Genomic DNA, 14,830 nt, shown 5'->3' on the forward strand with positions numbered 1-14,830 from the left:
TTGTTTATTATTTGTATTTAACATATTCATTTAGAGTGATGAACCAAAAGTTCTAGAAAATATTGTGGATTTGGCATCTAGTGAATTGGTTTCCAAAATATCATCATGGACCATGGACTAAACTACCAGAAATGCCAGGCAAAAAAATATCTTACTTATTCTGGAATTATGTATCTTTTGTTAACTGCCAAAAGATCTTGAATGATAAACAAATGGATAATAAAATAAGCGAAATACACTTTGTCTAATATCTCTTAATCAGTCGAATAAATTAGCTCCGAAGTACTTGGTATTCATGGTTATGGTGTAAAAAGGACAAAAATAATATATCTACTACGCTAATCAGTTTTGGAATTAGCTAGTTATTTTGGCTGTCCAGTTCTTGCATTTTTCCCACAATATATAAATTCAAAGCTCTCATTTAATATATTGTTAGTTTTCATAGCATTCCTGTTTATTTGTAGTTTGTTATTTATAATTTTATTGAAAACAATAATCTGCTACAGTAGACGTTCGTTCGGTGCAAACGGTTTAACTGCAATGCTTTTTAACTGCAAGTCCACTAAGTGCAACAATTTTGCAGTTATCGCACCGCTATCTGTCAAAAACAAAACGTCAATAGAGTTGCGATTTTTTTCTGATGCACTACAGCTGCATTGCGATGTTTTTGAGTGCATTCTGGCTGCGTCCAACAGCATTTGACAACTGTTTGACGGCTGTCAGTCGTTGCAGTTAGCGAATTTCATTCGGTAACTGAAACGTAAACATGTTGCACTTATCGAACGTCTACTGTAGTATACACTTTATATGAGGTCAGTATTATTGATTGAACAATAATTTCCCATCGACTGGTCAAAAGCTTATGCAAGAAAGCAAACGAATATAATAATAAAAAAAGGAATTTATTGAAATACGTTCGATAACTGCAACATGTTTACGTTTCACTTAGCGAATAAAATTCGATAACTACAACGACTGACAGACGTCAAAGAACTGTCAGTTGCTGCAGAATGCAGCCAATGTGCATACGAAAAACATCGCACTGCAACAAAAGTGCATGCGAAAAACATCGCATCGCTGTTGACGTTTCGTTTTGAAGGATAGCTGTGCGATAACTGCAAAATTGTTGCACTTAGCGGACTTGCAGTTAAAAAGCATTGCAGTTAAAGCGTTTGCACCGAGCGAACGTCTACTGTACTCCTCGAAAGATTTCTCAGTAACCAAATGTCCAATCGAAATAAAATTTCAGGGCCTTCTACAAAAATACTGGAGCTTTCGTTTGGTGCTAAGAGAACCCAAATCGGTTGACAGACGGCTGAGATATTTATTATGATACACTTGGTCAAAAATCTCAAAAAGTTTAGTTGTACAAATCCTAAGTACTCTTCGAAAGATATCTCTGTAACCAAATGTCCAATCCTAAGAAAATTTCTGAGCAATCTACTAGGATGTTGTAGCTTGCATTTGGTGCCAAGAGAACCCAAATCGATTGACACATGGCTGAGATATTTAGTTTGATACACTTTGTTAAAAATCTCAAAAAGTTTAGTTGTATAACTCCTAAGTACTCTTCGAAAGATATCTCAGTAACCAAATATCCAATCGAAATAAAATTTCAGAGCGTTCTACTAGGATGTTGTAGCTTTCATTTGCTGCCAAGAGAACTCAAATCGGTTGACAGACGGCTGAGATATTCATCAATATGCTAAATGTCAAAAATCTCTCAAAAAGCTAACCTATATGACTTCAAAGTACTCATCGAAAGATATCTCGGTAACCAAATGTCCGATCGTAATAAAATTCAATAGGGTTCTACTAGGATGTTATAGCTTTCATTTGCAACTAAGAGAATCCAAATCGGATATCAGACGGCTGAGAAACGTGCGTGACTTTTTTTTTGTAACATACGCACACACACACATACACACACACATACACACGCACACATACATACACACACACATACACACGCACACATACATACACACACACACACACATTTGCTCAGTTGGTCCAGCTGAGTTGATTGGTATATGAGACTCGGCCCTGCGGGCCTCGGATCGAAAGTCGGTTTTTCGAGCGGTATTCATACCCTTCTTATGGGTGTAAGAAGGGTAAAAACACATTTAGTAATTTTTGTGTGGTATTGTAAATTTGACTTATTTTCCTATATATGGGTAAAAATTTCAACCCGGTATAACTTAATTCGCCGTGAGAAAATATTACGTTTTATAACGTTGTATTAAGTATCAATATATTGTTGATAAACGTTAAAAAAATCATTCAATTCGGTTCACTGGTTTAGGAGATATGACAGCTCAAAAATGAGTTGTCTAAAAACAGTGTTTTACCCCAACGGTTCTAACTTCGCGAAAAATTATTCAATCGAGCCCAAATTTGTACCAATGATGCAGTGCATCATTGATGCACATATAACCCAAGTAACCACGGTGCTGAAGCATTATTGCATGCAGATATATGGTGTACTTAGAGCAATCATTACTTTACATGCAAACTTAAAGTTGATTTAAAGTGGAAATGGGCAATTATGCGACTGCTTCAAGATTATACCAGTATAATCCTAATTTGATTCTATAATTGCCCACTTCCACTTTAAATCAACCTTAAGTTTGCATGTAAAGTAATGATTGCACTAAATACACCGTATATCTGCATGCAATAAGGCTTCAGCACTGTGGTTACTTGGGAACAGTCTAAATTTGAGATTTTTTGATGCACTCTATGAAAAGTTACAGCATGTTGAATTTTTTGTGAGACAAAAAAATTTGCCTATCCTAAACATTTTGGCCACCCCCTGTATTTGGTTACAAGGACTGCTATAGGGGTAGTCGGGGTAATTTGGCCAATGGGGCAATTTGAACACCACATAAAAATCACCTAAAATGTAATATTTTTAACAAACCAACCTTACAGCTCTACTACTGGTCTGATATGGAAGCCACTGAAACGTTAGAACGTGTTAGTTTAAGCCCACAGTAAATTAGAAAAAAATAATTGAAAAACGTTGGCCAAATTACCCTGAAGAAGGCTGAATAAAAACACCTCATAAGACTCCTGCTGTTCAAATACATTGAATAGTTTGAAAATTAGTTTATTTTCTGTATAAATCAAGTTGACACACTACAATTCAATGTCTATCGGTGCATATTAAGGTTGTGTTACATTAGGCGAAAAAAAACTTCATTGAAAATAGGGTGCTCAAATTACCCCGACGGTTTAAAACCGACGCAAAAAATTTTTGGCATATAAACACGAATTGACTTTGGCGTTCGCTATTGTCTCGCGTGAAAATTAAAACAATAGATGCGCGGGTGTTTGGTGTTCGGTATTGTGTTGTTCTTTGTAAAGAAGAACATTAATCAAGATAATTAGATAATCGGCATTGAACTACAAATACCACACAACAATTGGTGTGATCTTTTTTCAATATTATTTATTTGTAAATAATTATACTTCAGTATATATTTGCTATATAACTGCATATAAGTTGAAAATTCGCTATTTTCAACATCCTTTCATCTATTGGAAGCTGCTTCAGTTCTGGGCTCTTTCTAAGTTGATGAAGGGATTTATAAATGCTTGCAAGGACTTGGCCAGGTGTGTGGAGCTGAGTGAATCTATGACATTGTAGATAGTAGCGACATCGGCACTGTCAATGGAAATATTCAACTTTGCAACTCCATCCAAGATTTGTGCAAGTATTCATGCTATGCTATGCTATGCTATGCTATAAACACGAATTGACTTTGATATTTTTATGTATCTTGTGTAGTATTATCAGAATCATTATGATCATACGATGGCACGGTAAAGGCTGGGTATGCTGCGCAATTCAGATCCCATTGAGATCCACTAGCCTCTGCGCAGCAACTCCTATCCCTACCTCCTCGCAATACCGGCCGGAAACTAAGAGCAACCTTAGGGAAGATCGGGTAACCAACCCCGGTGGGAACTTTGATCGTAGGCTGACAGGGAAGGGGGGGTTTGCTTCGGCAAACCTGAGCGTCTGTTCTCCAGGAGGAGCGGCTCACAACTGCGTCTGATCCCCATGTTAGGGGCGGCTGATCTACGTCCGAGTGCCAGGGAAGGCCTCTAAGCTCAACTGTGCACTATGGTCCTCCGGAAATTAGGGAGTTGGTGTCAGGCCCTACGAGCCAGCCGTAAAAAAAACTTCGTAACGGAAAATCAGCAACATAATAATACAAACCGAGACCAACGGTAACGACCCCAGCGAACAAAAAGGACTTGGGATTGGAACTGCCGATCTCTCAACTTCATTGGGAGCACCCTCGCCGATCTACTGAAGCATTGCGGGTTCGGCATCGTAGCGCTGCAGGAGGTGTGTTGGACAGGATCCGTGGTGCGAACGTTTAGAGGTAATCATACCATCTACCAGAGCTGCGGCAACATACGCGAGCTGCGAACAGCTTTCATCGCGATGGGTGATATGCAGAGGCGCGTGATCGGTTGGTGGCCGATCGACGAAAGAATGTGCAGGTTGAGGATCAAGGGCCGATTTTTCAACTTCAGCATAATAAACGTGCACAGCCCACACTCCGAAAGTACTGATAATGACAAGGACGCATTTTACGCGCAGCTCGAACGCGAGTACGATCGCTGCCCAAGTCACGACGTCAAGATCATCATAGGAGATTGGAACGCTCAGGTAGGCCAGGAGGAGGAATTCAGACCGACGATTGGTAAGTTCAGCGCCCACCAGCGCAGACGAACGAAAACGGTCTACGACTCATTGATTTCGCCGCCTCCAAAATCATGGACATACGCAGCACCCTTTTCCAACACAGTATCCCTTATCGTTACACCTGGAGATCATCACAGCAGACGGAATCTCAAATCGACCATGGTCTGATTGACGGACGGCACTTCTCCAACATTATCGACGTCGTCAGGACCTATCGTGGCGCCACTATCTGGTGATGGTCAAACTGCGCCCAAAACTCTCCGTCATCAATAATGTACGGTACCGGCGACCGCCACGGTACAACCTAGAGCGACTGAAACAACCGGATGTCGCCGCAGCATACGCGCAGAATCTCGAGGCCGCGTTGCCAGACGAGGGCGAGCTCAAAGAGGCCCCTCTACAGGACTTCTGGAATACAGTGAAAGCAGCCATCAACGACGCAGCCGAGAGCATCATCGGGTACGAGGAACGGAATCGACGGAACGAATGGTTCGACGAAGAGTGCAGAACGGTTTAGGAGGAGAAGAACGCAGCAAGGAACTCGACAGAACGTGGAACGTTATAAACAGAAGCGGAAACAGCAGACCCGCCTCTTTCGGGAGAAAAAACACCGCCTGCAAGAAGCGGAGTGTGAAGAAATGGAACTGCTGTGCCGTTCCCAAGAAACACGGAAGTTCTATCAGAAGCTCAACGCACCCCGCAACGGCTTCGAGTCGCGAGGATAAAGACGGAGGCCTCTTGACGGACGGACGTGAGGTGATGCTGAGGGAAATTAGGAGCCATTCACCAGCTCAAAACCAACAAAGCAGCTGGTAAGGATGGTATCGCAGCTGAACTCATCAAGATGGACCCAGAAAAGTTGGCCACCTGTCTGCATCGGCTGATAGTCAGGATCTGGGAAACCGAACAGCTACCGGAGGAGTGGAAGGAAAGGGTAATCTGCCCCATTCACAAGAAAGGCGACCATTTGGAATGTGAGAACTTCAGGGCGATCACTATTTTGAATGCTGCCTACAAAGTGCTATCCCAGATCATCTTCCGTCGTCTGTCACCTAAAACGAATGAGTTCGTGGGAAGTTATCAGGCCGGCTTCATCGACGGCCGGTCGACAACGGACCAGATCTTTACCGTACGGCAAATCCTCCAGAAATGCCATGAATACCAAGGTCCCAACACATCACCTGTTCATCGACTTCAAAGCGGCATACCACAGTATCGACCGCGCAGAGCTATGGAGAAACATGGAAGAAAACGGCTTTCCTGGGAAGCTGACTAGACTGATTAAAGAACCGATGGACGGTGTGCAAAACTGCGTAAGGGTTTCGGGTGAACTATCCAGTACATTCGAATCTCGCCGTGAACTGCGTCAAGGTCATGGACTCTCATGCCTACTCTTCAACATCGCTCTGGAAGGTGTGATGCGACGAACCGGGCTCAACAGCCGGGGAACGATTTTCGCAAAATTCGGTCAATTTGTGTGCTTTGCGGACGACATGGACATTATTGCCAGAACATTTGGAACGGTGGCAGAGCTGTACACCCGGCTGAAACGCGAAGCAGCAAAGGTTGTACTGGTGGTGAATGCCTCAAAAACAAAGTACATGCTGGTAGGCGGAACCAAACACGACTGGATCCGTCTGGGTAGTAATGTTACGATAGACGGGGATACTTTCGAGGTGGTGGAGGAATTCGTCTACCTCAAATCCTTACTGACGGCTGACAACAACGTAAGCCGTGAAATTCGGAGGCGCATCATCTGCGGAAGTCGGCCCTACTACGGGCTCCAGAAGAAACTGCGGTCGAAAAAGATTCACCCACGCACCAAATGCACCATGTACAAAACGCTAATTAGACCGGTGGTCCTCTACGGGCACGAGACATGGACCATGCTCGAGGAGGACCTGCAAGCACTCGGAGTTTTCAAGCGACGCGTGCTAAGGACGATCTTCGGCGGTGTGCAGGAGAACGGTGTGTGGCGGAGAAGGATGAACCACGAGCTCGCTGCACTTTACGGCGAACCCAGCATCCAGAAGGTGGCCAAAGCCGGAAGGATACGATGGGCAGTGCATGTTGCAAGAACGCCTGACAACAATCCTGCAAAGCTGGTGTTTGCAACTGATCCGGTTGGCACAAGAAGGCGTGGAGCGCAGAGAGGACGATGGGCGGATCAGGTGGAGCGTGACCTGGCGAGCATTGGGGGCGACCGAGAATGGAGAGCGGCAGCCACAAACCGAGTGTTGTGGCGTACTATTGTTGATTATGTCTTGTCTTAATAATATTGAACAAATAAATGTATGTATGTATGGTTCTCTAGCGATGTTCCATGTTCCGAAGCAGAAGAGACGGAAATTCGACGTCAAGTCTAACGAAGGTGTTTTTGCCGGCTACGCAGACAATTCGAAAGGGTATCGTATTTTCAATCCTGATTCTGGAGACGTAATCATTAGTACAGATGTCGTGATCTTGGATGAAGAACGACCGGCGAATTTGTTTAAGAAGTAACCAAACACTGTAGAATTCATGGAACTCATCAATTGGTGTGTAGGAAATTGGAAAATTACCCTAATCAACGATGGAAATTTACAGTCCGGTAGTTCATCGAGAGCTTTGGAGAGAGAAAATGCACGACTCAACGAAGACGCTTCGGATCAAGCCAATATCCAAGAGATTCCAGATTGTCCCATTTGAACAACGTAGTGCCTGCTGTAGCGCTCCCACCGCAACTTACAGGACCAGCTGAAGAGCAGCAAGAGTCGAGGCGCAGCGGTCGGGAGCGCCTATTTCCTGGCAAGTATTCTGATTTTGTTTGCTTTAGCTCAACTGCTGTACCGTATTTAACCGAACAGTTTGACCACGATGATGTTGACGATGAAACTGTTGATGAAGGTGATTCAAAGGCGTTGAATCGGCCGGACCGCCAGCTCTGGATTGAGGCAATGCAACGTAAACTTTGAGCGCAGGACGAGAGTGGCACCTGGGGTTTGACGGAGTTACCACCTGGAATTCCTTCCAATACAAGGCGCGGCTTGTTATAAAAGGATGTTCCCAGCGGACCGGCATCGACTATAATGAAGTTTACTTTCCGGTAGTGCGATATTCGACCGTTCGTTTTCTGCAGAGCGTTAATGATTAATCATAAATTTAATCATGATTAATGATTAATGATTAAGATTAATCAAAATCATTAATCCTAATCACAATAAAATCTCATTTAATCATTAATCATTAATCTTAATCACACTGTTTTTGCAATCTAATCATTAATCAGTAATCATAATCATAAGAAAAAATACTAATCAATCATTAATCATTCATCACCAAAAATAATTCATCATATAAAATTTATGATCCAATTTAAGTTGGTTCAAATGCTGTTCTAAATAATATAATTTATGATTCTTTTTTCAAAAATCTCCCGGACATAGTTACCTTTTACTTTCGAAACTTCAAAAACATGTTAAACAATAAAAATATTTTAATCATTTCCAGTTTTTTGTGATTGATTAATCATGATTAATCATGATTTTTAATCAATGAGCCATTTTTAATCATTAATCATAATCAATAATCACAGATAAAACCAATTTTAATCATTAATCATAATCTTTAATCATCCTAAAAATCAAATTAATCATTAATCATAATCAATAATCACCAAAATTGGAATTTTAATCATCAATGATTATTCATGATTAAAATTATTGTTAATCATGAACGCTCTGGTTTTCTGATGGCATTGGCAGTACAGCACGATTTGGACATCGAACTGCTTGATGCAGTCACAGCGTTTCTACAAGGGAAGCTCAAGGATGAAGAAATATATATGGAACAACCTGAAGGTTACGTCTTCGATTCGACCAAGGTGTGCAAATTGCAAAAAGCTTTGTACGGATTGAAGCAATCAAGCAGGATATGGTATGGATGAAGCGCTCAAGGCTTTCGGACTAATCCGTTCCAACTTAGATCCTTGCCTGTATTTCATCCTCAAGGAAGATGGAAAAATGGAAGATGGAAAAATGGAAGATGGAAAAATGGAAGATGGAATTATGACGATCTATGTTGACGATTTTCTGGTGTTCACAAATGATGAAGAACTCAAAAAGAAATTGAAATGTTATTTGAATTCACGATCCAAGATGAAAAATATCGGGGAAGCGAAGTTTTGCCTTGGGCTATAAATAACGCGTGATCGTACGAATGAAAAATTGTTTCTCGACCAGCAAGCGTATATCAAGGATGTTCTGAAGAGGTTCCACATGGAGAACTCGAAACCTGTTGCAACTCCAATGGACTCGAATGTGAAGCTTGATATTCTCAATTTAGTTGAAAATCGGAGTTTTCGACTAGCCAAGTTGGATTTTTCTCCAAATCCGTGCGTCGGACCTAACTTCGGAAGTGCTGCGCTGTATAGTAAACCTGGTCCGCTATATACAGCGCATTACTTCCGAAGTTAGGTCCGACGCACGGATTTGGAGAAAAATCCAACTTCGCTAGTCGAACATTCCGGGTTTTAGCTGCACGGAGAATAAGTTCATGAGTCCCAAGACACCAGAGGACATGGCTGAGATGAAGAATGTTCCATTCAAAGAAGCAGTTGGTTCGTTGTTGTATGCAGCCCAGGCAAAAAGACCGGACATCGCGTTCGCTGTTAATTTGGTGAGTCAATTCTTAATTAATCCAGGAAGGCAGCATTGGGAAGCCGTGAAGCGCATTACGCGCTACTTGCGTGACACTTTGGACGCGAAATTAATGTACACGAGAGGAGGTGATTCTCAACTGACTATGGCTATACAGATGCGGATTGGGGAGGAGATCCTGATACGCGAAAATCAACAACTGGATATTAATGTGTATTAAATGAACATCCCTAATTGTACTACTTCATCATTCCATTCTATTGTAGTTCCTAATAAATACCGTTCGTAGTTCTCTCGTGATCGTCAAGCTATACACTTCATTTCTGTCGATGTCCGAAGTATCATAGTCCGATTAATACATAACAGCTGGCGACGAGACGGGCAGTAAATTAAAAGAACGGTCGTGAAACGTGATAAAATGTCATCGGAACGTTTTAGTATTGAACAGTTCGATCCGGAAAAAAGTGATTTTGGTTCCTACATAGATCGGTTCGACCAATTTCTTATCGTCAATAATGTCTCGGACGAACAAAAGAAACGAGCGATGCTCATTACACATATTGGCCCGGATGCATATGCAGTTTTGGAGAATTTGGTTATGCCTGAAAAACCAGTTTCTAAAGATTTCAAAGACTTAGTGAAAATCCTTAAAGAACACTTTACTCCAAAACGAGTGGTGATGGTTGAACGCTTTAAATTCCACAAGCGAGATCAGAAGGAAAATGAAAACATGGCGGAATATATTGTTCAGCTCAAGAAGATGGCAAAATTCTGTGAATTTGGAGCCGAGCTTCCGTCTGTGCTCAGAGATCGCTTCGTGTGTGGTATGAAGGATGAAAGTATTCAAAAGAAGTTGTTAACCGTAGCCGACCTAACGTTTGATAAAGCTTGTTTAATCGCTCTTAGTATGGAAGCAGCACACGAACAAGCAAGCGTTATGCATCATATAGTTGGAAAAGTGTTCGACAAATCAAGGAGATACAACAGTCGACGAGACCAGCAGCACCAACTACCTTCGACCTCCAATAGCTTCAGAAAGGAGAATACAACGAAACCGGTCTCGTGTACCGGTGTGGTCGTAGTCATAATCCAGCCACCTGCCCCGCAAGAAAGTGGAAGTGTTTCTCGTGTGAACGTATTGGTCATACATCAAAAATGTGTCGGAACAAAAACGTTAATTCTGTGGAAGAAGAAAACTATAGTGATATGAGTGATGATGAACAACAGTTTGTAAACACTTTGTTTTGGGAGCGTCCATGTGAGTGTGATCATCGTTCTGCCACCAAACAATCAGCATGAGGACAATGTGATGAAGAAGAAGTCAATATGGTGAGCAAAGCGTTGGATCGAAAAGCGAATATGTGTGTGATGAACATGAATGGAAGAAATGTAAACATTGAGATTGACACTGGAGCTGTAGTAACTATCATGTCAACAGAAGTGTATGAAAACCTATTCAGTGAAATTGAGCTAAAAAAGTGTTCATTGGAATATGCGTTAAAGACGGTCGGAAGACAAACTCTGAACGTCATCGGAGAAATCATCGTTACGGTCGAAACAAACAGCAAGTTGCACAAGCTGGTAGCAATTGTGGTCAAGGATGTTTGTACTCGCGATGTATTGGTTGGCCGAAATTGGCTGGACCGCTTGGCTCCTGGATGGAAAACGTATTTTGAGGATGCTATGTGTTCCAAAATAAAAGCTGTTAAGACAGGGAACGACATCGACGAGTTTACAAGTGATTCGCAGCGTGCACATTGTTCGGACGGTACTGGCATAAAGGGGTTTGAAGCCCAAATACAACTGAAGCCAAATGTCCAACCAGTGTTTAAACGAGCCCATAACATTCCCTTTGGGCTAGTGGACCGTGTGAAAAATGAACTGGATAGAATGGTGCAAAATAGTGTATTGTGTCCAGTGAAGTTCAGCCAGTGGGCCTCGCCAATCGTAGTTGTTGAGAAGAAGGATGGCTCCATCAGGATATGCACCGACTTCAAGCGGACTCTGAACAAAGTGATAGACGTAGAGCACTACCCGTTACCCCAATTGGAGGATGTTTTCGTCAAGGCTCAAGGTGGGCGGTTCTTCACAGTGTTGGACATGACAGGAGCGTTTCAACAGTTGAAAATTGCAGAGTCTTGTGAAGAGCTTTTCACTATCAATACCCCGTTTGGCCTGTACCGCTATAAGAGGCTGACTTACGGTGTGTCTAGTGCTCCGGCTATTTTCCAGCGCGTTATGGAAACCATTCTGGCAGGGATTCCGAGAGTGATAGTGTACATTGATGATGTTTTTATATCCGGCCGTGATGAAGAAGAAACCAGACGCCTTACCAAACTTGTCCTCGACAGACTTCGTCAATACAACGTTCAAATAAACTTCGACAAAAGTAAATTCATGTGTGAAGAAGTTGAGTACCTAGGCCATAGGTTCAACCAAGACGGTATACAACCAACAAAAGCCAAGATGGATTGTATACTAGAAAGCATTCCTCCAGAGAACCTGAAACAACTTCGCTCTTACGTGGGTATGCTGAACTTCTATCACCGCTTCGTTCCTGAACTGTCAACTGTGCTGAAGCCGCTTTACGAGTTGACGAAGAAAGGTCAAGAATTCCAGTGGTCCAGCGAGTGTCAAGCTGCGTTTGAGGAGTCGAAGAAGAGGTTGTGCCAAAATAGTCTAATAGTTCCGTATGATCCTACCAAAGAAATAGTGGTTGCAAGCGATGCCAGCCCATGGGGGCTTGGAGGATGCCTGTCCATCATCATAAATGGAATGGAGAGACCAGTGATGTTTGCATCGTGTACACTTTCAGAAACCGAGCGAAAATATTGCCAACTACAGAAAGAAGCTTTGGCGATAGTGTTTTGTTTAAAAAAGTTTCACCGATACATCTACGGCCGAAAGTTTACGTTAGTGACCGACCATGAACCTTTGAAATTGATATTCGACCCACAAAAAGATGTACCTGTTCTAGCTGCACAACGGATTCAAAGGTGGGCATTAGTCCTGTCATCATATCAGTACATAATACGATACAGGAAAGGAGAACGAAACTATCTACCTGATTATTTGTCAAGGAATCCGTCGTTGGAGTCGAGTACAGTAGAAGATACAGTCGCATCATTCAACCTCTCAAGTGACCTCCCTCTTTGCTACCATGCGGTGGCAGAAGAAACGGTAAAGGATCCAGTGCTTCTGCAAGTGCTAAAATATTTGGAAGATGGTTGGCCGAAAAATGAACAACGTAGTGAAATGAAACCGTTTTTCTCCAAACGCTATGAGTTGAATTTAGAACAAGGTTGTATTCTGTGGGGCTCTCGTGTCGTTATTCCCACTAACATGCGTCAAAAGGTGCTGCAAATGTTACACGATCAACACGTAGGAATAGTGCGGTGCAAGATGTTGGGGAGAAGTGTATGCTGGTGGCCTAGTATGAATGAAGAGATCGAAGCTTTTGTTGGCCGCTGCTTAGAATGTCAGACGAATAGGAGAAGTGAAAAGAAGGATGTGTTCTCACCATGGCCATCAACAAGCTCGAACTGGGAACGTCTTCATCTGGATTTTTGCCAATTATACGGACAAAATTACTTAATTGTGTTCGACGCTCATACCAAGTGGATTGAGGTATTTCTTATGAAAACCACTACGGCGGGAAATGTGGTCCAGATTCTGAGGTCGTTGTTTGTTCGTTTCGGTATCCCGGCTAGCATCGTCAGTGATAATGGCCCACCTTTCACCTCTACTGAGTTTGTTAGTTTTCTACAAGGCAACAGCGTCAAGGTGTTCAAGAGTCCTGCATACCATCCCGAGTCAAATGGATCCGCTGAAAGAGCTGTCCAAACAGCGAAACAAACACTACGCTCTACTCTTAAACACAAAAAGAAACCTGCTGAAATTCAACTGGCTTTGGAAAACTTTGTCTTCAAGTATCGAAACACACCATCAACATCGACCGGCCAAACACCCAGCGACATGATGCTGAAACATAAAGCTCGGACGCTGCTGAATATCCTCATACCTTCTCCATTCAATCAACCACCGCGGCCAACGCCTAAAACGAGGAAGGCGCTCTGTGTAGGTGACAAAGTTACCTTGAAGTGGAAGCCGAACACCCCTGCGATTCCTGCAAGAATTCTACACATCGTTGGTCATAACACGTATTTGGTGAATGTCAACAACACCGTTAAGATGGCTCATGCAGACCAACTTCGAGCATCCGATTTAGACGAGAATAAGTTCCCTGGTTTAGTGATCCTGCCTAATGTCTCTGAATCAGTGACAGATCAATCGGAGACTGAGCCTCTTGAGAGGGATAAAGGAGAATTAGCAGCTGCAAACACTAAAGATGGTCATACATCGGGCGAGGGTGCTGATCTAGCTTCGCCGAAGGTTCGACGTTCCGAAAGGGTAAGAAAACCTCCAGAGCGCTACGGAGTATCCAAAGTAAAGAAAGAGAGGAGATAATGTGTATTAAATGAACATCCCTAATTGTACTACTTCATCATTCCATTCTATTGTAGTTCCTAATAAATAACGTTCGTAGTTCTCTCGTGATCGTCAAGCTATACACTTCATTTCTGTCGATGTCCGAAGTATCATAGTCCGATTAATACATAACAGTCTTCAGAAAGATGGGAGGAGCCGTTTCGTGGAGTGTTAAGCGGCAACCGAGTGTGGCGTTATCATCATGTGAAGCGGAGTTTATCGCATTATCTCGAACAACTCAAGAAGCATTATGTTGGCAGCAACTGATTGACCAGATTGATGAGAAGCAAGCAATACCAATATTTTGTGATAACCAATCCGCAATATGTATGACCCGAAACGATGCTTTTAATCCCCGGGCGAAGCATGTATCCATCCGGTGTCAGTTTGTGAAGGACGTTGTGGAAAAAGGTGACATCAAGCTCCATTACATTCCAACAGATGAACACCCGGCTTATGGATTTACGAAGGCTTTGGCGAGATCGTCGGTTAAGGAGGAGTGTTGGATGAGTAACCAGCGATCCAAGTACATAGTTAAGTATTTCGGCTACAATAGCAACCATTGTTTTGTATAATAAACAGAAGAAATAAATTTTCATTCCTTGTTCAGACTTTGACCAAAATTCAAGTGTTTTATTTCCACTTACAAGTAATTGTGAAGCTCTGGTGGTCTAGCGTGGATTTACTTTACTCCAAAGATGATGATTGAGTGAGAATAGTTTATGCTTTCCAAGAAATTGTTACACGTTTGTTGTTTCGCAAGTTTTAGTTGTATAGAAGTCACTGTGACGTAGGTATTTCCAATTAAACGGTTAGTCAAACCTGGTCACAATGCCAAACAACTCGCTCAGATTTGTTCTACATTTGATCCTTTGTGACAAACATTGCGACAATCGGAGTGAGTTTGTCGTTGATCACACGAGGTTTGATGACCAACCGTTCGACTGGTGTTTATGCCCCCTTGAGGAAAAACCAATTTTGT

At 42.4% G+C, this 14,830-nt stretch overlaps 2 protein-coding genes across 2 annotated transcripts in view; both read left to right on the top strand.

Annotated features, from left to right (window-relative positions):
- Positions 1-14,830, top strand: part of LOC115253479 (KAT8 regulatory NSL complex subunit 2) — a 598,461-nt gene that overhangs the window by 98,975 nt on the left and 484,656 nt on the right. The window lies entirely within an intron of this gene.
- On the top strand, positions 10,680-14,804 carry LOC134288414 (uncharacterized protein K02A2.6-like). Its single transcript, XM_062853243.1, has 2 exons — positions 10,680-12,356; positions 12,441-14,804. The coding sequence occupies exons 1-2, from the start codon at positions 10,687-10,689 to the stop codon at positions 13,825-13,827; spliced, it is 3,057 nt and encodes a 1,018-aa protein (XP_062709227.1). The 5' UTR covers positions 10,680-10,686; the 3' UTR covers positions 13,828-14,804.

Source organism: Aedes albopictus, chromosome 2 (genome assembly GCF_035046485.1).
Source record: "Aedes albopictus strain Foshan chromosome 2, AalbF5, whole genome shotgun sequence".
NCBI classification, from domain to species: Eukaryota; Metazoa; Arthropoda; class Insecta; order Diptera; family Culicidae; genus Aedes; species Aedes albopictus.